The sequence below is a fragment of the Gracilinanus agilis genome, chromosome 1 (assembly GCF_016433145.1).
Source record: "Gracilinanus agilis isolate LMUSP501 chromosome 1, AgileGrace, whole genome shotgun sequence".
NCBI lineage: Eukaryota > Metazoa > Chordata > Mammalia > Didelphimorphia > Didelphidae > Gracilinanus > Gracilinanus agilis.
In genome coordinates, this window is record NC_058130.1 from 709,154,046 (window position 1) to 709,179,061 (window position 25,016).

A 25,016-nucleotide genomic window follows, 5' to 3' on the forward strand; every position below is an offset into this window, starting at 1 on the left:
GGGGGGGGGGAGGAGGGCGGGAGGGGGATGGGAGGCCTGAGGGGCTCGGGAGGGGTCTTGAAGGGCACCCCATTGTGAAGCAGTCTCGTCCAACCCCTCCACCTCCCGGCGGGGGCGGCCCGAAGGCCTCCACCGAAGGGGAGCCCGGCTCCCCTCCCGCCTCGTGGTGGGAAGTTGGGCCCCTTTGTAGCTGCCAGCCCCTGCTCGTGGTCCTGCCCTGTGAGCCCCCCCCACCCCCCAGACCCGGCCTTTTCTCCTCCACCTCTCTGCCTTTCTGCCCTGATGCCCCCCCCGAGCTCTCCTCTCCAGCCTAACCATGCCCAGGTCTTTCAGTAGAGCCTCCTGACATGGGCTCGGGCCCTTCAGCCCGCTGTGCCTGGCACAGAGTAAGGCTTAACAAATGTTGCTTGACTGGTTGCCCCCCTCTAGACACACTCCAGGTTATCAGTGGCCTTTTCCTGCCCGGCAAACAGAACAGAACACAATAGTCCAGATGTACCCCCACCATGTCTGACTTTCTTAGAATCTTGCCTTAATTCAACCCCCAAAGCTTTTTTGACTACCCTATCACACTGGGGATTTATATGAATCTTGCAGCCCACTGAAAGCTCCAGATCTTCTTTAGACACACTGTCCAAACATGCCTTCCTCACCTTCTACTTGTGAAGTCAAGTTTCAGAACCAACTGTCTATCTTCTCTTGCTAAATTTCAACATATTAGACTATTAGTGTTTATAGGTTGTCAAGATCTCTCTCTGGATCCTGACTACCATCCAGTTAACAGCTATCCCTTCCAGAATTGTATCATCTACAGAGTTTGTGAAGGACATTAGAAGGGGAGTAGTTAGTTTGGGGAGGGAGTTAGGGTAGTTTGTAGGGCAGGAGTAGTAGACTAGGCTTTGGGAAGTAAAGGTGTGATTTGAGAGAAGGAGGAAAGAGAAGCAGGGTAGGAAAGGAAGAGGCCTCAGGAAATGTGGGAGAGTGCTGGATGGATGAAGTGTAGGGGAATCATGAAAAAAGGAGGAGCAGACTGTTGAGGGTGATAGCTGAGAGGGTAGAGTTAAGGGTCCAGTGGATGGTGTGAAGGAAGGTGTGCTTTGGGAATAAAAAGGAAGAGTACTGGAGGGAGAAGTAATGCTAGGGATGAAGAGATTGAAATCAGATCTTCGAAAAAGAAAGATCCATGTTTTGGGGAATGAAGTGAGTCAAGAGAATCTAGTAAAGGCCTGGTTCAAGGCAAGATTAGCTTTGTGGTTAGGTGTTAGGATAGGGGTCATAAATGAGGCTTCTGGAGAAATGGTTTTATGAGATGCAGTGTGGCATCTGGGCTAAGAATAGAGCTCAAGAGGCAAGTATTACAGGAGAAATGGATTTTTGGAAGAAAGAACTTGGGCTTCAGGGAAGATTGAAGTTTTAGAACTTAGTAAATGTATTCATTCAGAAAGGCAAGTTTATAAAGGAGACCTTGTGAAAAGAAAATGCATTGGGGAAACTAAGGTGAATGGGGAAAAATGTAGTGGTGAGCTTATAGTATTAGATCATTGTGTAAATCTTGGAAGATTTTTAAAAACTAAAACTCTACAATGTATTCTTTTGAGGGGGCATAGTTTGGAAAGGTAGTCTTTTCATTTCCAGGATGCAGTTGGTTTGATTAGATTTCCATCTATTTGTGTTTGTACAGAGTCCTGATTGCAATCCACAGGAAAATTAGTTTCAGAATACTTCAGAATAAAATAGTCTCGCTTGTTATTTCCAAAGATCTCAGGTCTTTCTTTAGACTTTTTGCTTTCAAGTTTTTATTCTGATCTATGTTCTCTGAATATTCTTTACTTCTCTCAAATTTTTGTGGTATTTCTCTTTCATTCCACATTGTGCTTTTTTTCACCACTTATGTTGGACCCCTTAGTGAATCATTTGCAGACTTGTGAGCTGGAGAATTCAAATGTTTCACTTTTTTATAGCTAATTTTAGAAGTTAAAACTCAAGAGCTACTTTTTTCTCCCAAATTTCCCTCTTTTACTGAAAGCATCCACTGAACTGCCTCCATTGTATAATTTAAAATTTGTTATGCTGGGGGTGGGTGTTGGAAGAAAGGAAAAGATTTCTAAACCAAGCCATTTTAGAGAAGGGATTTGAGGTAGTAGGCTCTGAGGGTTGCAAGTAAGACCTTTTAAGCTCTGTGAACTGTATACTAAGCTAGTAAACTGAGGTTTGGGACCACGTCTTGGACTTCTGTCCTAGCTTCCGGAGAGCTGAATTCATCCTTAGGAGGCATCAATAAATATTCATTTAAGAGTCTGTTCCAGTCTAAGAGTGAAAAGAGGTGAAAGGGAGCAGGCTGAGGTCAGGGAACAGTCAGTAGTCCATCCAATTTGCCCTAAGCTATAAGCAAATGAAAGGGGGAAATCCTTGAATGCCAGGCCCAGGAGTCCAAGGCAATGTAGAATCTCTTCCTTCTGTTCCCATTTCCCACTCCATCCCCTTTCACTTTATTTCTTCCAAATTACCATTCTTGTTCCCCTTTCCCCTTCTACTGTCTGTTCTATTGCAAACAGTCTTCCTTTCAGACATCTTCCTGGTTTCCTCTTGCTTTCCTGACTATTTTCTCCAGTACTAGATACACTTTCTCTCATGTCCCCCAATCCAGTAGACCAGGAGGAGGAATGGGCATATTCCTTAATTTTCCATGCTACATTAAACATTCCTCTTGCTGTCATCACTCAGCAGCATTTCTTCACACGTCCACCTATCTTGTTTGTCATTTATATATATTTGGTTGTGGTTATCAACTCCGATGCCCCACCCCACTTACCTTTCTACTTTTTTCATGCCATTTATTTACTCTAGCTCACACAGTCTTCTCAATCCTAATCTCCAACTGTAAATTTAAATACTTACTGATCCCCCTTTAAACATTCTGACCACCTATTTCATCAGTCTCTTCAATTCCCATGACCTATATCATAATCTCAACTCTTAAGATTATAAGAATGGTTATGACCTAGATGTCACTCTCACCCTAAGTGGTCACTCCATTCCACCCCTTCCCATTCACCAGTTTTGGCCTCAACTTCTTCCCTTTGAAAATTTGACCAGTTAACCTGTTTGAAAAGTTAACCAATTCTATGGTTAGAACTCTCTACTCTTGAATCCCATGTACCTTGACCTATTTCCACTCACACCTTGAAAAACCCTGACTTCTACCCTACCTTCTTCACTTTTACAGCACTGCCTACTCTTTCTTCACTTCTACAGCACTGCCTACAAACATGCTCTTAGTCTTTGTTTTCCTTAAAAACCCTTCAATTAATTTGGTGTCCCCTCAAGTTAAAATCCCATATCCTCACTTTCAGGGCCAAATTCCTAGAAAAAGCTGTCTTATCTCTTTTATCTTTTCTCACTTTTCATTCCCTTGTAATATGGCTTCAGACCCTACCATTCAACTGAAAGTGTCTTTTCTAAGCAATCCCTTAATTGCTGAATCTAATGGCCTTTTTTTCAGTCCTCATCCTTCTTGATTTATCTGTAGTATTTGACACTTTTCTACCCTGGACTCCTGGATACCTTCTTATATTTTTGTAACATTGTTCTCTCTTGGTTCTCCTACCAATCTGACTGACTATTCCTTGTTAATCTCCTTTATAGTATCATTTTCTGTGACCCATCTCCCCTTCATCTCACTCCATCAATTGTAAGTATGCCCCAAGGCCCTATCTATGCTGGACCATTTTCTCTTCTTTGCACCTTCTTTCTTGATGATCCAACCCTAATCTCCCTCCTAAACCCTATTCCCGGGTGACCAGAACTGCTTTTTGGCCATCTCTACTGGATATCTAGGCATCTTAAATTTAGCATGTCCAGATTGGAATGAATGCATCATTTTCCTTCTTAAGTTTATTTCTTTTGCATACCTCCCTGTTTCTATTAAGGGCATCATCATCCTTCCAGTTACTCAGGTTTGTAGTCTTAGTCACCCTCTACTCTTCAGTCTCCCTTATCCTTCTCATCCCTCCAGTCACCTCCCCCAGCCCAGGTATCCAATCAATAACCAAGAATGAGGTTGACTGAAGGGGAAGTGACTCTTGGTGACTCTTTCTCCTTGTAGAGGTTAAGGTCTATTGCTTTGAAACTCTTCAGTGTAAAGTTCCAGTGTTCTATAGAGACCTAGAGTTCTAGAAATCTAGAGAGAATTGAAGTTTCTCATCAGCAATCCTGGTTGAAAACTAGGGAGAAGACATAGATATATTCATGCTGTTTCTTGGTGTTGCTTCAAGCCCTATCTAGAATGGAGTCTTCCCTTTAAGTGTCTTAAATTCAGAACCTCCTGACCTCTTTAAATTTTGGACAAAAAGCTTTGACAGTGGGATTTTCAAAAAGCCCCTTTTTTTCTGTTTCTGAGTGAGTTTCTTGAGGGCTTAGAGGGGTGAACAGAATGTAGATAGCTTGATGTTTGCTCTTTGGGTGTGGTAGCATTGGCCATGTGGTTTGGAGTCAGATGACCTCAGTTACAGTCCCCAGTAGAATGAGGGTGTTGGGGGTAGACAGTTTCTAAGGACCCTTTGCTCTCTAAATTCCATGAACTTCTTGGATTAGAGCCTTTGGTGGATGCTGAGGTGAAGGCCATAGGGAATGTTTGTCAGGATTCCTAAATCTAAATACCTGATCCTCTCCATTTCTCTGGGTCACTGTGGGAGTTCATTTTATGAAGGACTTACTCTGTGCAAGATGCTCTAGGGATCCAGCCCCTGGCCTTGAAGAACAGGCATTCTCCTGGGAGATACAGCATGTGCATAGGGAGGTCAATACAAGATAATTGTAGTAGTGAGTAAATACTCAGGAGCAGCAGAATCCTCTCCAAGGGGCCTCAAATAATTTTTTTCTGATTAAAGCAATTAATGGAAGCAGAGAGCCACTGTCGTATTTCAGTATCTCCAATTTCTCCAAGCCATCTGTATGGTGAAAGGCAAATGCCCAAGTGGCAGAGGGGAAGAAGGGACAAGTAGACAAAGCCTGCTGATGACAGAATTGGTATAAGGGTTTGAACTGGGATTTGTGAAATACTAAAGTCCAGACTTTTCTCAGAGAGAATTCCAGACTGAGCAGACAGTATCTAGGCTGTCACACATAAAGGAGAAACCGAAGAATCCTAATACCATTATCAGTGCACATAACTTCCTGGACTGAACAGTCTAATTCTTATAACCTGTCCTCAGGGTACTGCAAATCTTTGACTTTGTTTTCTTCACTTGGACCCACCCTGTCTTTCTGTTTCCACACCATCATGAAATTGGGTTACCTTCTTGTTGTGGACAGGTAAAGGAAAGGCTTCTATTCTCATTTATTCTGGACAAGGGGCTTCGCTTTGGATGTTCAGCCTCAAAGAACAAGGCACCAGACCTAATGATGACCATTTGAAGGGCTTTTAGGTGGTCCTTTGGACATTAGCACCAAGTCAAGCAATTTTTCCTAAAAAGATATAAAAGCCCATTTTTGCTAATACAATGGTTTTCCAGGCTTTAAGGAGGAAACATGACATTTAATCTGGAGATGCACAAAGAGCTCACACTGGCCTGCCTTTCCACTCTTCCTGGAAAAGGAGACAGTTAATAAAAGAACAAGCAAGACCTTAGAGGAAGCAAAAGGAAAACTTGCCCATGTGTGCAGTTTTGCTTCTTTTTTTACTGTTATAGTTTGGGACTTTTTCAAGTGACTTATGGTTTTCCCTTACTCTACTATGTCAACTCCACTGTACCCCCCTCCTACCCTCAGCCTATTTAGTAGAACCAGCTGGTCATTAGTGATTCCCTGGTGGATGTCTCTGTGTTTGAGGACCTTATACTGTGCTTTTGTTTAATAGCAGCTCCTTAACTCTGGAAACTTCACTCCTTCTGGAGATGCCTTGCCTACTACTTTCCTTTCTTTCCTTCCCCTATGACTAGCATAGATGTATTCTGAAGGTTCTTTAAGAAGTAATTTGCAATTGGTCCAGACATTCAAAGGGCATGACAGAGTCTGGGTCCACTAAAAAATAGCCTTTAAAAAACCTAGCCTCTTAGGTCTTTATAGACACACTTATGCCATTATTTGAATCCAGATCCTTTTGTAGTCTCATTTATTTAACAGATAGCAATATGTCCTAGTATTGTACCAGGGACTTTGAAGTTAAACAGAGGGAAGAGATACAGGTGGCATAATTATTGTCTTGATTCTTTTGGTGACAGAAAACATCCATGTGGCATAGAAGGTACATAGAAGGTAGGCCTCAGAGTGGGAAGGGGAAGTTCAAAGAGACAGATTTAGGTTTGCTATCAGGAGAAACTTCCTAAGAATTAAAACACCAACTCAGCCTGGCTTCCCTTGAGAAGGGATGGTTTCCTCCTCTTTAAAAATGTTCATTCAAACAGAGGCTGGATACCACCTTGACAGTTAAGGACTTGGCAAGTGAAATTAATTGACTTGCCCAGGGTCTCACAACTAGGAAGTGTCTTAAGGCTAGATTTGAATCCAGGTCCTCCGCACTCCAGGCCGGTACCCAATTATCCACTGTACCACCTAGGCCCTTCTACTCTCCTTCCCCTCCCTCACCCCCCCCCCCTCCTTTCCTGTGTGGTTTGGACTAGCTAGTGTGATCTTGAGGCAGAATTTGGTCAGAGAGAATTCAAAGCCCACCCCACTTTCCCTGCATGACTGAAGAGAGTTAAGACTGGGGAAAGGATATGGGATTTGGTGATGAGATCAGTAGTGCTACCTCAAGGGTAGTTTCAGTAGAGTGGTTAGAAGCCCTGTTACAGAGAATCAAGGAGAGAATGGATTAGGAAATAGAGATGTCAGGGGTAGGCTTTTCTTTGCAGCTACAAAAAGTTTGTTGAAGGAAGGTAACTCGAGAAGGACAGCAGTGTCAAAGGAATGTAATTTTTTCAGCCAAAATAAGGGAGATTTCTTTGTGTTTAAAGGCAGAAAGAAAGGAGCTAAGTGAACAGGCTGAGGATTGTTTGAGAGGAGAGCAAGGCACAGACATCTCTACCTTTGAGACCTGAGAGATGGTAGGATGAGTATAGAAAGGCCAGATTAGAGAGTTTCCTATAGAAAAGTCCCAATCCCAATAAAGAATTCTATTCTACTAGAAAGAGTGGAAGCTGGTGATAAAGTGGCTTGGGGTGGGAGTGGGGGTGGTGTGTGGTTTGGGATTATTCATGGGAGCATTATTCCTGGGAGGTTCCTGCCATAGTTGTTCTTATTCTCTGGGCTGCCTCTGAATTCCAAGATGTTTGATGAGAGCTAAAGAGTTCTTGTTTCTCTTTCCTGGATATTTGTGACTTTCTCCTTACTCCTCCCCAGGATGGGAGTGGGTGGGGAACTAGAGTCTTTTGAAGTTACTCTGTAGCTTTGTGCCTGTGGTTTGCCCCGCCCGATTAACTGCTGTAGATATCTTTAGGTATAACAGTTTCCCTGAGGCTGGGAAGAAGTTATTTGCTCCAGTTGATTTGGTTGATCTGGTCAGCTGCATTGTCTTGCTTGGTGTAGAGATTTCTTTGTACCATTCTTCTCTGAGTTTGGCCTCTGAACATACTGTTCTGTGATCTCTTGGTGATCCAGGAGGGTAAGTGTGTGGAACACTAGCAGTGTTCCAAGTAGTGAAACCAAAGTTTTTACTTTTTTATAGTAATTTAACCTACTGGTGGGAAGGCAGGCATCTTCCAGTCACCAAAGTTTTGAGTTTGAAGGGATATCAGTAAGGGATATGACCAAGGTGAATTGTCTTTAATCGGAATATAGATTCACCCTTTCTTTGCCCTTGTCACAGTGGACTGTTTCTGTCTTTGTGAACTTTCTAATAATGAATGGAATACTGGTTCCACAGTAAAGATGAGTGAGAAAGGGAATGTGGCCTACATAGGACCCAAATCCTGGATCTTACAATTTTGAGCATTGGAAGGTGCCTTAGAAATTCGTCTAAACTTGTCAAGGTTCTTTAGTCATGTCATTTTTTTTTTTTAACTCTTACCTTCCTCTTAGAATCAATACTATGTATTGGCTCCAAGGCAGAAGATTGGTAAGGGTAGGCAATGGGGGTTAAAAGACTTGCCCAGGGTCACACAACTGGGAAGTGTCTGAGGTCCCATTTGACCCCAGGGCCTCCTGTCTCTAGGCCTGGCTCTCAATCCACTGCCCCCTTAGCCATGTCATTTTTACAGAGGAAGAAATGGAGGCTTAGAGATTGAATTGCTTGCCCAAACTGACACACATTAATAATGGCAGAGCTGGGACTAAGATTTAGTTTTCATGACTCCTGTGAAACTTTCTAAGATACCTCAAACAGCCAGTGTTTGAAGAAGTGATTCCTTTTTTTGTGACGAATGTCCACTCCAGCATGTTTCTCCCCAGGGGAAACCACATTTGACCTTCTAAAGAATTTACTTATATTGTTTATTTATTGCCCTCCTATACTGGCTATAATAATCTTTATTACTTGAGATATGTGCAGATACTTAGGTCTCCTTTTGCCCTGCAAGAGCATTCTGGATCATTTCCTTTAGCCAAGGTGTTGTCCCCTTTGGTCTTCATCTTATAGGAATATCTTTGCGAAATCCTCAGAGGGACTTGGTTTCAAATTTGACTTCAGATACTTCCTAGTAGTGGGACCTTGGGCAAGCCATTTAACTCCAGTTGCTTAGCCCTTACTACTTTTCTGCTTTGGAACTAAAACTTAGTATTGCTCAGACAAGACCGAAGGTAAGAGGTTTTTTTTTTTTTGTTTTTTTTTTTGGTTTTGTTTTGTTTTTAAATAGGCAATTAAATGTGCTGGCCACTGTGAAAAGGGTGGTCCTTCTCCTTATCTCCCCATCCTCTCAGACTCCTACTGTACTGGTTGGCTGGAGCTGGGGGATGTCCAGACTCTTGTGGACTGGTCTCTAGCTACTTTTTATCTCCAAAAATCTGTTTACTTCTGATTAACTTTACAGATTTGGCAGATTTGTATTGAATGAGTGTACTGAATAGGCATTGAAATTCAATTGCCAAAAGAACTGAAAATTACTATTCCCTAGTTTTCCCCTATGCCCATTTTTTATGCTCAAGTATTGTGTGGGTGTGTTTAAATGTTTTAAATTACTTTGCTTCTCTTGGTTGAAAGGCACAGTTGGAGTTAGATTGAAGGACAGTTGTAGATGTTGAGGTGATGCTGGTAGGCTGGTTGCTTGCTTCCCCTTTCTGTGGATGACTTTTTTTTTTTTTTTTTTTAAATTAAACCCTTACCTTCCATCTTGGAGTCTACTATATATTAGTTCTGAGGCAGAAGAGTGGCAAGGGCTAGGTAGTGGGGGTTAAGTGACTTGCCCAGGGTCACACAACTAGGATGCATCTGAAGTCAGATTTGAACCTAGGACCCTCCTGTCTCTAGGGCCTGGCTTTCCATCCACCAGGCCAACCCAGCTGCCCTAGGTACCTTTTATCCTTTGATCTGTCTTATTGCTACTGAGGCCAGAGGAGGAGTAGGCTTTCAGGATAAAAGGCACAGATTTGAATCCAGCTGAAGGCATTCCTCCTGAGATTCTGGAAAGACATGAGTTTCATGCATTATTCACTATCTTTAAAAAAAAATTTAATCTCACTGCTTCTGAAAAGAGAAAGGTTGGACTTCCTGGTGTTTTTTTTTTGTTTTTGTTTTTGTGAAGATGGCTGGCTGTTTTGTTCTCATATTTGGTATTCATTTCATTTGGATTTGTTACATGTATAATAATATATGTATTCCACTTTATGTATAAAAGTTCAGTTATATAATTTTGGGGGGTAAGAAACTGCCAGGGGACCATGACAAATCAATGTTGTGATGGGGTGGGGTGGGGTGTGGGGGAGATGTTCTTGTGATTTTTACATTGGAGTTGTTATGATTTATCAGGACAGACTGATGTCAACCTGGAAAAATACAGAACCACTAAAGTAGTCTGTAAAACCCAGCCTTAAATCAGGAAAGAGATAGTGCTCAATATTTGGCTGCCACACCCAGTCAAGGGCTCTGGGACTCTGGGAACTGTATCTCTGAGAGGATCACCTCCCTAGATGACTCTCCAAAGAATAATAGAATAGGTATCTTATATACCTTTTGGGGAATTAAGCACATCAAACTTAGACTAACTGCTTGTAAACAGGCTTGGGTTTCCGGGAGTGGTCTACTATAATGGATACTAAAAGGATTACTTCCAAACTGGTCTTCTTGAGAATGGGTCTCTGATACAATGGGGGAAACTTCTAAGACTAAAAGGGTGATTGAGCGTTTCTATTATTCCTATTCAGGACACTTAATGGGTGCTGGGAGATCCCTTATTCAGTCTAAGACAAAGTCATTTTGGAACTTCCCTTAAAGTAAGTTCTCCAGGGAAATGGGCAAACTTGGGGCATCCAGAATTTACACAGACACTGATTATCTTGTTTAAGGCCCAGGGGGAGAAATTCCAGAGAACTCCTTTTATTTTCCCCACAAAATAGAAGGAGGAAGCAGTTTCAAACTCATCTCTGTCACATTTACCCTCGTTTTTATTCCTTGATCTCACTATGTCTTAGACCTATATCCTCTGAAAACTAGAGGTGCTAACTTCCCTGTCTTTCTGCAGATATTTCTGAACTTTATATAAATACTTAAAAACACATTTTTTTTCTTTTTTAATTTGAAGGAATTGAAAATTTGCAAACAACATAAGCATTTCTAATGGAATATAGGCATTCTGTCTGCCTGTTTCCCCCAAAGTGAGGTATACTCAAGTCTTATTTTATTCTGGGCTAAGGATTTTCTTCCTTTAGACATACTGGTTTGGGGCACTTTAATAACCCCACTCTGCAGCTTTTTAAAAAATAGGATAACTGATATTCTTTACGAAATAATATATGTTAAGTGCTTTTCCGACCTGGAAATTCTATATACATGTTAGGTATCATGATAATTGTCTGTTTTGTGGGTCACCATGGGGAAGACATGGTGTGGTTAAACATAGGCTGTAGCATATTACAAACAGTGATGTGCACATGAGAAGTAATATAAAGGACTTCTTCAAGGATGTATATGACAAGGAAAGTGAAGCTGAGCATACAGCAGATACTGTAGAGTAGGAAGAAAAACCCTGGTGTAAGTCCTGCATCTGCTTTATCCTGGCTGTGGGGTATATGAAGCGTTCAGGGAGGACTGGCACCTCTGGTGTGAGGACTTGCCTGTCCTTCAGGACTGCTTAGCCATCTTTCACTTAACTTTGGCCTGGGGCTCAAGAAGCTGTAGCCTGAGCAGTGTCCACAGCCTGGTGTATCATCTCTGAAGACAAGCAAAATCAGCTTGAGCATAACCAGTCTGCCTCAGAGCCATCAGTGAGTTAGGAAAGTGTCTACCCCAAGCATGTGACCACTTCACCTGGTAGAATGGGCGCATGAGAACAGTTTGTTCCAGTAGGCATAAAGCTGCTGAGGCAGGTGCTATGGAGTATCTTGAGCTTGGTCAGTCAGAGGGTGCCACGGTCATCCACTGCATCCCCAGCTATTGCCAGGCGTCCTGGATTTCAATAATTGTGGAAGAGAAAGTAGGGCCTAAGACTTTGTGCAGCTCTGCCTCATTTAAATCCAATTCACTCACAAGCCAAGACGATGCTTTTGTTGGGCCTGTTCGGAAATGAAGGACCAACAACTGGCTGTGGGACCCTGTGTGAGTGATACTGACCTAGGTGGATCGCTGTGACTATGAGTCACAGAAGACTTCTGATCCACATGGGTTGGGAGGAGCTTTTTTATTCAGAATTCTCAACACAGCCATCAAAGAAAAAATAGAAATTGATCATTTGTTTTTCCATTTAGGCTCAAGTCTACTAGAAGCAATTTTGTTGAATTTGACATTAACCTATACCCAAACCATTTCTAACATGGAGAGAGATATCCAAACTGGCATAGTTCCCCCGTGCCCTCTGACATGCCTCGCTTCCCTAAGAAGATTTCAGGGAACATTTAGAAGAATCATGAACAAGGAAATGATCATATAATATGTAAAATACAGTCCTGCATGAATATTCCAGAAGTTGAAAAACTATTGTCATCCCAGTCTTTCCTCCTAGCCTACTCCTCAAGGAATTGATCAGTTTCTTAGAGATATTGATAAAGAATCTAAATTGAATAGAAGGATATGAGAATGTCTCCCCTGTAAGATTTAAATTTAATATCCAAATACTCCCAACTATTATATTTAATAAATTCATTAATAATAACTAAAATAAGAAACTAGACTAAAAAGGATGCTAACCCAGCCACAGTGGCGAAAAAGAGACAACAAGAGGCAGAGTTACAGCCAACTATATACAAAACCATGCAATGTGGTGGAAAGATTAAAAGGAATTCTGGGAAACATAGTTCAAAGGTACAGAATGTCCACTTATACATCCCTTGAGTGCAAGAGGCACTTTCCATGCATAGACCTATGGTTAAACTCTTCTGGGAGCAAAGAGTGGAGATTGCCTTTTAGTCTGTTCACCTCAGGAAAGGCCTTTTTGTCCTTGACCTGTCACTTGCCTTTCCACGTGATTTTTCCCAAGAGCTTGGAAGGAGCTTTAGAGAAAAATATTTCTTAATTCAAGAGGAACTAAAAAGGAAGCTTTTTAAAAGAATGCTTCCACAGATGAAACCCAGATCTATTAAAAAAAAAAAAAGATCCAAAAGGTGGTAGGCTAGCCATGTAGCAAGAATGAAATGAGTGCTGCATTAGGATCTATCTGCAAGATAAGAAAAAGACCAGAGGAAGACCTCAAGCATGTCAGGTAGACAGTCTGTCTAATGTGTCTATCTACCCACCTAATCTGAAAGATTTATGGAAAGACCTGAATAAGAGTACATAAGAGGGAGAGGCTTGAAAGGCTTTGAGCCCACCCCATGAGATTTGAGATCTATTGAAAGTCATGAAGCTGTTTTTCTGTACTTGTTTTTACAAACTTATTCCAGGTTTAAATGGGAATTTCCTTTGTTTTAAGGTTCTTACTATGAAGAAACCCTTTTTGAAAGACTGTTCCCATATTCCACTATGTTGTTAAGTAGAATTTCTATCTAATGGACAATATCTGTAGTCACTTCTTTTCTGGTGGAACTTGGAGAAGGACTGCCTCAATGATAATGATATCAGGGAGAGGGTCAAATTCAGGAAGCCTTTAACAACCATTATGTTGGTTGTTGGTTCCTAAAGATATTTCTTGTTGTGGTGAACTGAGATCTGACTGGAGGGAAGGGTATAAAGTCCAGGTCAGAGGTGAAGACAAATATTTCTCTTATAGAATTAACAGTCAAAAATTACCTTTAGTGAATGCAGGCCTTGACTTGAAAAATCTATATCCACTTTGCCATACTGCCTGTGGAAATATTTTCTATGCCCAAACCATCCTATAACTTCTTACCTTTTTCTCTCTCTTCCCTCCAAACCATTGTCCATGGAATAAAGTCCCTACTTTTTAACTTGGCTCTCCACAGACTTGCCCTACCTATCTGCCCTTTCTGCTGTTTTCCTGCTCTGACACTGGTCCACCAGACTGGCAGCACTCTTACCAGCTTTGGACATATTCTGCTTCTGTATATTTGCTAATGCCAGTTTTTCAAAAGATATGTGTAACGTACGTATGTTAGGTAGGCACTATATAAATGTTTATTCCCTTCCCTTTCCTTCCCTCTTTTTTCTTGGAACATCATCTTCTCTATGTGTATCCTTTCCATGCAGCCTTTAGGACTCGGCTCAAGTCCCAAATCTTCTGTGAAGCTTCCCCTTGATTATCCACTTGCCCCCTCAGAATTTCTGTAACACACTATATATTTTGAACTCTATTTGTATGTGGGAGTCCTTTTCCCCCAACTAAATTTTAAGTTCTTTGAAGGAAAGAGACTGACACTACTTTGTATCCATCAATCATAGGTTTCAAGGAATTTAGAGCTGGGAGGAACCTTAGAAATCATCTCATTTCATTCACTAAATTTTTAGCAAGTGTCTACTATGTATCCCCTTCTCTCTGAACAAGTTGCTGAATATATAATTGGGTACTCAGTTCTGTGCTGACCAGCGCTTCCTGTCAGCTCCTTTCTTTGCTATCCTTTTGATTAAAGCCAATATTTCCATTTTCTGGCCTTTAGGCAGGCTAGTGTAGGTTCCTGCCTGGGTTAGACTTCTAATTGTCCACCCCTTGGGTAAGCAATAGGTATTGGGCATCTCGTTAGTATTATTAGTAGCAATGTATTTGGTGTGGCTAGCACCAAATATATATGCTTCAAAAGAAAAGACTAGTATATGTGTTGGTGTCTGTCCAGGAAAGAAAAGGAATTCTTATAAATAATGTTCTGCTTTGCAGGAAAAGATGGGATCCAGTTCCCTAGAGATTACAAACATTGTAAACCAATTTACAATGTGGCACTTGTCCCAAGATAGATATTGCCTTCTTTCTGGGCAGGAGGATCCTTAGGGAGTATATATACCTTCCATGGTCCTTCAATACTCCACAGTAGGTTGGTAGAATTCAGCCTTTTTTTAATGTGGTCACCACTGTGCTACAGTTGCAAGCCTTTTGCCTTCTTCTTAAAACTGATTTTTGCATCAGTAGTTGCCCCATGGTTTGAGAGTTAGTTATCAACCTTTATAGGCTCAGACCAATCTCAAGGAAAAGAAATATATTTTTACCAAGCTTTGCAGAAGAAATCTTTATTAGCCTGGGTGTCCTAATTTTTGGTTCATAAAATACGGTTACTCTAATTATATTTAAGTTTCTGTGATGCTGACTGTACAGTAGAGATCTAGTATCCTCCACTCAAAGGGGAGAAAACTAGAGATTATTGCCCTGGGAGTTGCCTTTGATAGCCTGGGACATTGAGGTAATTCTGCCAAGGGCTGATAGCAATGGGACTTGCCTCTTGGGGAAAAGAGTTCTCTCTCCCTTAGTTTTCTGCCAGCCATGGCTTGGCTGTTATCTTCATGTATGTCCTTTCTCATCAAATATATGAAGGTGCCACAAATACATGAACCCTTACCTCTCTGTAGACCAGTTGCCCTGAAAATATGTGAGAAAATTGAGGAGGTCATGACTTCTGGGCTTTTGCAGTAGGACAAGGGGAAGGGTTCTGGGTAGAAAAGTTTACTTGAATTAATTTATAAAAATGCTCCAGGGTCCAGTTATGATTGATGTTTGGGACTCTTCTCAGGCTGATTCATATTCAGAGCATCATATTTTTCCTCCACAATCCCACTTTTGCCTTTCGAAAATCTGGACTATTGATAGGAGACCAAGTGAGACAGATTAAAATGTAGGCTTTTTGAGGTCTAAGAACAACTGTGGCTTCTGGGTATTTTCTGGTGTGTTCCCTGAGAGTATGCCATTGGGTCCTTAGGCAACTAAGAAGACCAGGGTAGCTCTATATCTCAGGAGAAGTACCTCATTTAGAGCTGCTTTGGAGCCTTATCCATCCATGGACTTTCAGTGGCACAGAGGCTAGTATTGCTAACTGTTTAATTGCTTCTATGATAAAAAGAAAATCCTTAATAAAAAAAAAAAAAGACCTCCCCTTTGGGAAATCTAAGAGTGTGGTTACTGGGAATATGGGGAGGGGTGGGTTGGACTGGAAGAACCTCCCTGGCATATGATGTGATATGGAATTGGGATCTAATGGTGTGTTATAGTGGTTTGAGGGATTGGTGGGGGAGGGGATTAGGAGGACTTCTTTTTCTCTTGAATTATTCGTCAAGCTTTCTGTTCATTCAGTGTCTCTGGAACCCCCAGCACATCTGCCATCCCTTTTATCGCTGACAAAGAAGTAGGGGGCCCAGCCTGACAGCCTGATTACCATGGATGGGAAAAATTTGCATTTAATAGCTTTCCTTGCCAGCACCTTGTTGCCTAGAAGCTGGGAGACGTGGCTTGGTGATTGAATTGTGTGCTTTACAAAAAAAATTTAACTAGGTTTTTATTTTTTCTTTTTGATCATTTTTCTAATTCAAATTTAAAACAATATTCCGGTTTCCTTTCCCTAAGTCTAAGCCAAAAGGTTTCTGAAACTCTTGCTGTATTTAGCCCTGTTTCGTAGCTTTTGACTTCAATTTGATTTTTCTTCCTTAGATTCTTTCTTTTCTGAGCCAGGCATTTTTAGAAGATACCTCCTGCTGAGCTCCCTCCTCTGCTGGACTCTGACCTCCTGAAATATCTAGCTGATTTATTAAATTTTGGTTTCAGAAATGCCGATTGAGCTATTGTTCTTCTCTACCTTGAGTTGATTTGTATTACTTACAAGTCTGAAGGACAGAATCCCAGGTGGAAGTGAATGGGAAGGTCATCCAGGCCAATATCTAATCAAGAATCCCCTCAAAATGAATGAGTGATCATCCTAACCTTTCTTTACCTGAAGAGAAGATCTGCAACCTGCAGTGCAGAAGAACCCACCCTCTAAACAATTGGGACAGCCCAGCCCACTTAGGGATAGCTTTCATTGTTGGCAAGTTTTTGATTTATGGTTAGCCAAAATCAACCTCTTTTAAACTTCCACTCATTGCTCTCTGTCCTCTGGAACAGGCAGAACAAATCTAATTGGCCTTCCAGAGAATTCTTCATTTCAAATCCTTGAAGACAACTATCCTGCCTCCTTCTCTAGCCTAGAACTCCTTCGTTACTTCAGTAAATCCTCATGTGGAATAAATTAGAGTCCTTTTGTTATCCCACATGTCTCTCTGAACAGAGTCACTGTTCAGTGGGCCACTCACTGGAAACCTCCAAATGATATCAAAGCATGATAAGCTAAGCTTCTTAGATCTGACCAGCCAATCAGAATCCCCTTTAATTGTAAGGGACCTACATCCAACACCTTGTCCTGTTTTCCATAAGAGTAGCTTGAAAGACTATCACTTAGATCAGTCCTTACTGCTGACCCAGTGATGACTGAACACATTCTGGATTTGTTATATGGAGATATTTCCATCTCTTCTCAGCTTTGCTAGGAGATGGGGATGTATTTTAAATATATGTTCAATTCAGGTGTTCTTATACTGGAGTCTATGATATTAAAAAAAAGTTTTGTAGCTACATTTCAGTATAAGTGTTTTCCTTTGTAATCCTAAATATTTTATGCGTTTAAAAACATTATTCTAAAGAAAGGGTCCGTAATCTTGATAAAGGGGCCTGAGTCATCAAAAAAGGTTAAGAACTCATCAGTGTCTAAACAGTGCCTGTGACCCCTATTACTCTTTTTTTAAGGTTCCAATTAAAAAATAATTAGAACTATTACAAACTCATGTTTACTAACTCATCTGGATACTTTCTTGAAGTCATGAATTTCTGTACAAAGTACCAATTTACCCTATAATATGTTGGTCTAATTTTCTCTTTAATTATGCTAGAAACCTGGATCCTTAGTCAATTCTGGGGTAGAAATCTATTTTTTTAATTTTAAATTTTGGATTTAACACTGAGAGTGTAGAGCCCGTAGGACCCTTTATTCCTCTGCTCAGGCTGTGGAAGTGTGTCAATGGTCTTTGTCTTCAGGATGCAGTTTTTCTCACAAATAGTGATAGGCTAGTTTAGAACCTAGGATAGAAATATTCCTTGGGAGGATGCTGTCAAAGACTAGACCTGCCTGTAGTTTAAAGTTAGTTACATGTCTTTTTGCGTCATATTGTATGGGTTTATGGAAGGAAAGGGCAGCTGCTATTTAATTTGTAGAATGCCCAGTCTAGCACCATATATACAGATTCTGACAGATGCTTTTATTTTCCCTTTGTCTTCCCCTAGCCTAGAGTGAGTGTGGGGGGGAAGAGTGGCTGCCAAGAGCTTCCAGAATTCCTGGCCCCAGGGGCTCAGAAAGATGAATGACAGTGTGAGAATAGTACTTTTGTGGCCAGAAGGGTTTTTATTTTTTAGCCTGGGTTTAGCCTAGGCCAAGGATCCTGAGCCACCAGAGGCTTCCCCCTTTGTAGGCACTTGGAGCTGCAACAAAAATTATTCCAATTCAGCTCCTGTGATCTCTGGTTCCCACTCTGACCCATCCATTGAAAAAATTGTCCAAGATTTAGGGAGTCTGTCTTGCCACAAGGATCATTGTTCCTGAATTCAGTAGCACTTTGTCCCTGACAGGTGCTGCCCCACCTGGGATGTCCTTAGTATTATGGTACCTTGGTGATGTTTGCAAAAAGCCTTTAAATTACAGGGTGGGGTCAAATCTTTGAACTGGGGGAAGGTACTGAAGTGAGGGTAGAGGTGATGACTAGGGGATGAGAAGTGGGTTTTGTTTTCCAAGCCTCATAAAAGTAGCTCTAATCATAGGGCTCAGGATCAAGGTCTCACTAATCCCATCCTCCACTGAGGCTCCAGAGTGTGTGGCATTAGTGAACAACTCCTCCCTCTCCTGGTTACTCTCTTGTACCCATCAGCATTAGCTACTTCTGCTAATACTGTCTGCTGGCACCTTCTGGGTAAAGTTGGCTTTTGAAGATGAGTTATTCAAGTCTTCCTGTCTGAAAGTGTAAAAGAATGGCCTGGGTGGGACATCAGAAAGGAATAGTTTGTGTTTTTGAGTGGTTAGAGGCCTACTATATTGAAGGAAGAAAACTACAGTTACAAACAATTAAATGATTAGCTAAGCAATAACAGAAGGGAAAGGAATATGGATGTTCCACTTAATCTATAGATGATCACAATTTACTAGACTGCTAGTTTGCTTTTTTTTTTTTTTTTTAAGAATAAACGCAAAACTAATCAACCCTTAAAAATTGTATTAGCCTGACATTCATGCTGCTTAATCAGTCCTCTTAAAATACTTTTGTTCATTCCCTGAATGGCGCAGTTAAAAAGTTTAGAGAACCTGGAAGAGAGTTGTGTTCTTTTAATTTTTATTTTTTAGAAAAAATTTTTTCCATGGTTACATGATTCATGTTCTTATTCTCTCTTCCACTCCAACCCCCCCCCCCCCCAATCCTCCAATCCCCATAGCCGATGTGCATTTCCACTGGTTTCTTCATGTGTCATTGATCAAGACCTATTTCTATATTATTGATAATTGCACTAGGGTGGTTGTTTAAGAGTCTACATCCCAAATCATGTCCACATTGACCCATGTGTTCAAGCAGTTGTTTTTCTTCTGTGTTTCCACTCCTGTAGTTCTTCCTCTGAATGTGGATAGCATTCTTTTCCATAAATCCCTCAGAATTGTCCTGGATCATTGCATTGTTGCTAGTAGAGAAGTCCATTACATTCTATTTTACCACAGTGTCAGTCTCTGTGTATAATGTTCTCCTGGTTCTGCTCCTTTCACTCTGCATCAGTTCCTGGCGATCATTCCAGTTTACATGGAATTCCTCCAGTTTATTATTCCTTTGAGCACACTAGTTTTCCATCACCAACAGATAGCACAATTTGTTCAGCCATTCCCCAATTGAAGGGCATACCCTCGTTTACCAGTTTTTTTGCCACCACAAAGAACATGGCTATAAATATTTTTGTACATATCTTTTTCCCTATGATCTCTTTGGAGTACAAACCCAGCAATGGTATGGCTGGATCAAAGGGCAGGCAGTCTTTTAGTGCTCTTTGGACATAGTCTGGAAGAGAGTTCTGAAGAAAGAAACAAACAAACAATAAACTTGTTGCAAAAGTACGTCTAATGGAAGGGCTTTGGGAAATAAAATTATTTACCCTAGAAAAAAGAACACCAGAAGCAACTTAATAATTTCCAATTTTATTAAATAAAGGCCTTCTTTGTTCTCTATCTTTACCAAGGATAGAACCAAAAGATTATAACAAAAGAAATTCAAGTTTGGACACTAGAGAGTAAGGGGCTCTATACAGGATTCTTGATCCTGCCTTTTCCTGATACTTCTTAAATAGGAAAGATAATTTGAAGTGTTCAGGTACAGATCTGCCAGGAAGCAAGGGGACCAATGTCCTTTTAAGCTTCTTGTGACTTTTAAGATTCTAGAATTCTTGTTCCTTCTCTCCATTCCATAGAGACATCAAGAAGTTCAGTCACACCAGACTTTCTGATACTTGAAGTGTTATTTTCTCCAATTGAGAGTAGACCAAATGAACCCAAATAGGAAGGCCTAGTTGGTGCTATTGAGGTATGTGGATTCTTTGTGAGCCACTGAAAAAAATGCTGCATGCTCCTGAGTCAGGAAATAGTGGTCATAGTGGGAAAAGGATGAAACTCCACCATTTAATAGCCCTGTGACCTTAGGCAAGACTCTTAAATAAGGAACCTAATCTAGAAGGCAACTCAACTTTTGTCAAAGACTTGGCATCTTAATGACTTTGGGGAAAGTCATTTTTTCTCTTAACCCTGATTGGGGAGTATTTTCTTCTGGAAGGTGTCAGCTTGATTTTATTTCCTGATGGCAGGAAACCTAATAAGATGCTTCATATTTGAACTAGAAGTTTTTTTCCTCTTTAAGTCTGTGATAAATAGCTTTAGTTCTGTTTTATATGACATCTGTAGTATTTTTCCTGCTAGAAAGGTGTGACCCTGAAGATAGCTTTTTCTTCTTTCTTTCATCCTTCTTCCACCCATCTGGCAAGTATTGCTCCTTCTCAGAGAAAATAAGTTCATAAAAAAAGAGCCTTTCATTTGAATCATTTGCTTTAATGATTCCTTTAGACCATTTTTGAACCTTGCTCTTCTTTTCAGCCTTATTCCTATGGACCCTTCTCCTTGAACTACTACATCCTGACTCAGGAAGTGTGGAAGATGGAAAGGAGTAGTGAGAAACATCACATTCATTCCCTTTGGCCTTCAGTTTTGATGGTAGCATGGTATAGTAGAGGGGTACTACACTTGGAATCAAATGTCTGGCCTTTCATCCTCTGGCTTCAGCACTGATTAGCGCTGATAAAGGATGGGAGGGAGAAGGAGAGTATATTTAGTTAAAAAACCCTTACCTTCTGTCTTAGAATCATGTGTATTGGTTGCAAGGCAGAACAGCTAGGAAGTGTCTTGAAGTCAGGTTTGAACCAGGACCTACTGTCTCTAGACCTGGCTCTCAATCCACTGAGCCACCTAGCTGCTTCCTAGGTGACGGAAGAGTGTCACGGGCAAGGCAATCAGGATTAAGTGACTTGCCCAGGGTCATGCAGCCAGGAGATGTCTATGGTCAGATTTGAACCTAGGTCCTTCCAACTCCAGACCTGGTACTCTATGCACTGTGCTACCTTGCTGCCTTTAATTTAGGGAATTTATGAAGTTCTTACTACAGGCAAGTCACAGGGCTGGGGATATAAACAGAAGAAAAATGAAGACACTGGACTTTTTGTGCCTCAATTTCTTTGTTTGTGAAATGACCTCACCCACAGTCTTCCCCTTACCATGTCTCCATAGGAAAACAGAATTCTTGCTTTTCAGACTTGGTGCTCCAGGGAGCTGAAGGGGTTTGGGATAGACAAGTTTACTGGGTTGTATACAGTCTCTTTGTGAACAGTGTCCCTGAGAAAAGATGCAGGAGAGAGCTATGGAGACAACTTGCTTCCCAAGCTGGTTTTGGGAGAAGTGTGAAAGGCATTACCCTATAATCGGAAAAATTTCTCCTCACCTATCAAAATGCACTTTGGTTGTTCCTTCTCCTTAAGCAGATGCCATCCCCCATTCCCCTCCCCCTTCCTCTGAGCTCTCCTGTCTTCTGCAATTAGATATCTGAAATGGGATGTTTGAATGGCAGGAATTCTTTTTGGTTCCATGTGTTTGTTAAGCAGTCTCCTGCATAAGCTTGGAGACCTGAGCTTGAGTACAAGAACTATGCATACATGTTAGTGGCAGGTGCTAGAGGCATATTTTCAGTGAAGTTTGGCGTCGTGCTTTCCACATCATTCTGAGACCTTCCATAGAACCTACAGACCTGTTTTTGTATTGAAGTACCCGAACTCTAGTTTGACTGGTTGAGTAACATAATTACTTTGATCAAGTAACATGGTTATCAGCCCCTGAGGGCAATGGGAGAAGGGACAGACTAAATACAGAACAGTCTATAATTGCAACAGCTTAACCTTGTGAATTCTTGCTCCAGAATGATTCTCACAGCCCCCTCCCACCAGGCCTTCTTACCTCCTGCCACGTTTTTTGCAGCAGCCACCAAACTTACCTTTGATCATGATTTGGAGCTACAGAGGTGCCATGGGCATCCTCTGCTTCAACTTCCTTTTGTTATGCTTGGTGGTTGTCTGGCCCCAAGTCATTTAATGTTGTCTGAGCCACAGCTTTTCTCCTCTCTAAGATGAGGATAATCATCTTTCCTACCTGACTCATGGTGCCCCCAAAGTGCTGAAGTTTAAAACTGCCTTAAGACTTTTGGGACAGCCTTTAATTGAAAGTGCTTTGAAAATTATAAAATGTTCTGCAGATGGAAGGCACAGGCCTAACATCATTAGCTGGTTCTGTGTACATGCTATTAGGACATACAGTGTTACAGGAGACATTCGTTTCATTGGAACAATGTATAATATTTACATTATACATTGTTCCAATTTACACATTTATATGGCCATTTAGACATTGGCCATCAGACAGATGATGCTACAGTGATTTTTTTGTTACACAGTTTTGTGATTTTGTAGTAGAGTTTGGTTATAATGTAGTAACGATGCTTTTCAATTTAAATTTATAGCCTTTGTTAAATACCTTCTATGTACCGGGCCCCATACTAGGAAGGAGGGGGGAATACAAGGGCATTTCCCTCAGGAAGCTTACACTATTGAGAAGGACATTGGTTGGGGCATGGTGATATTTGAGCCTGGCCCTCTCCAATCTGGTTTCATAGAAACTAGATACATTTGTTACTTGTATTAGAATGATTGAAATAAGGAGATTTTTAATTTTATGGTTAATATTCAGGTCCTGATCATCCTGGTACCTTAAGTATTTATCATTCAATCAATAAACATTTATTTAGCACCTTCTAGGTCAGGCACAAATTGCTGAGTATTATTTATTGCATATTTTAGGCATAGAAGTGAACATGACTGAAACCTTGAGTGAAACTAGCCATCTTGAACTCTAAAAAAATCACTGGTTTTCTTTACCATAGAAAACTTTGATTTTTCACAGTAATGCAGTCGAGTATGGTTATTGGTTGGACCAGAATATTAGCTCAAGGCCTGGGTGTTTGTTCACCCAGGACTAGCAGAGCTGGCATGACTAGGCATAACTGGATAGTTTTTCTGGTTACTTAGAACCAGCGGAGCTTCCCCTTCAACTGCAAGAGCACCAAGGCTAACTACCCCCATATTGAGACTGTGAAGATAAGAGTATTGGTTATTGCCTTCTTTTTTTTTCATCATGTTCCTGGTGAGTTTGGGTACAGTTTGATATCAGGTAACTACTGCTATGGAATGCAGTGGGAGGAGAGAATCCCAGAGTCCTATAGGATCCCACAGATTGCTGAACAGCAAATTAAAAGTGATGGGCCAACCCATTTCACCTTTGTTTGGGCAGAAGTTAGTAATCAGCTACAAGCAGGTTTCTTTAGCCTGCAATAAGGTATTATCATTCATATCCAGCAGTGGGTGGATTGCTGATGCACTGGGATCTTATTCTCTTTGGGTACTCCTCCAGAAAAGAAGGGACATGACTCAGGCTAATTTACCAAAGGACTTGGAAGGCATTGAGGTGGTGTAGTTTTTAACCTGCAGTTAGGCAGCCCTGGATCCAAATTCAACTTCACTTAACTAGTTGTGTCACACTAGGCAAGTCATTTAACCTCTTTCTGCCTTGGTTTCCTCATCAGTAAAATAGGAATAGGAATAGTGCCTATCTCCCAGGATTGTTATGAGAATCAGTTGTAAAACACTATTCTCTTGCTTGACTGATATAAACTGCTCTATGCTCCCTCCACTGCCTTTTATCCCCCAGGGGGGTGACAGAGTTGCCTCTCCTTACCTAAGACTGCCTTTTGAAAGCACCATCTGGTTTGGCCTTCCCCTTGTAGTGGTTCCACTGATACAAATACTGGTCCTTTACATTGGAAGAGGCTGGACATAAATGGCTTTTCTGATTTGAGATCAGGTGTGAGGAAGAATCTTGAATCTACAGAGCAGAGCCCTTAGCTGCTCTTCCAAACTAGGAGCGGGGTCCCACTAGCTGAAAAGGTTCAGGAGCTCAGTAATAATGATGTTGAAAGTCTTGTCATTTATCTTATGTGAGGAACCATAGGTGTGAAATACTCCTTCCACAAGTGCATATTGGCAGCAACTCAGTAACTTCAGTTTTTGAGAATTTCCCCAGGGCACTAAGAGGATAAGAGACCTGCCTGTGGTCACATAGGCAGTGTGTTTGAGAGACAGGACTTGGAATATGGAAGGACAGAAGCCCTGGAGTCACGGCTGGCCCTTCACTTCCTACATATCATACTACCCTCTTTTTTTGGTAGTGGATATGAATGTCTGTGCGCCAGCCTCCTAATAAATCCTAATGATCCACACTTACCTTTGATACACTTTGCCCATAGTCACTGATTTAGTTTTAGAGTCATCCTGTAAAGGACAAGCAGCTCTCCTCCCAATTCTCATTATTCAGGTGAGGAAATTAAAACACAAAGGGAGAATGGATTTACTCCAAGCTTCACAGTGAACCAAAGTATAAGACCTTCATTTCCAGTATCATTGCTCTCGACACTTCACTTGGCACAATGAGAATAAAGTGCAACAATCTATGATGACCAGTTGAGCATCTATTCTGCTTGGCCCAATGGGTGAAGGAGGCACTGTGGATGATATCCAAGAAATACCAGGGATTTACCATTGGGTAGGTCCCTTACAGGATAGTTGAGAGATAAAGACAACACACATGAAACATCTCCCAGAAAGTAGAGGGCCAAAATGTGTGTATTGGGCAGAAGGTGGTCAGGGTAGGCATTTGTGAGCAGTTGCAGCTTGAGCTAGACCTTCCATGATGGGCAGGATTTAGGAGAGGGCGGAGGATATTCCAGGGTGGGGAGGTGGGGGGGACTACTGAGGGCAAGCATAGGGAGGCAAGAACCATCAGACTATCAACTTTGAATGAGGAGC

At 41.3% G+C, this 25,016-nt stretch overlaps 2 protein-coding genes across 2 annotated transcripts in view; one reads left to right on the forward strand and one right to left on the reverse strand.

Annotated features, from left to right (window-relative positions):
* Positions 1–11,328, reverse strand: part of TMED1 (transmembrane p24 trafficking protein 1) — a 33,198-nt gene extending 21,870 nt beyond the window's left edge. The window contains exon 1 of the mRNA XM_044684978.1: positions 11,203–11,328. Within this exon, the coding sequence (XP_044540913.1) occupies positions 11,203–11,328 (126 nt within the window). The remainder of the gene's footprint in view (positions 1–11,202) is intronic.
* An 83-nt stretch (positions 11,329–11,411) lies between these two features.
* The window catches only part of CARM1 (coactivator associated arginine methyltransferase 1), a 38,864-nt gene continuing 25,259 nt past the window's right edge, over positions 11,412–25,016 (forward strand). Inside the window, exons 1-2 of the mRNA XM_044684984.1 lie at positions 11,412–11,561; positions 20,653–20,725. Coding sequence (XP_044540919.1) covers positions 11,412–11,561; positions 20,653–20,725 — 223 coding nt within the window. The remainder of the gene's footprint in view (positions 11,562–20,652; positions 20,726–25,016) is intronic.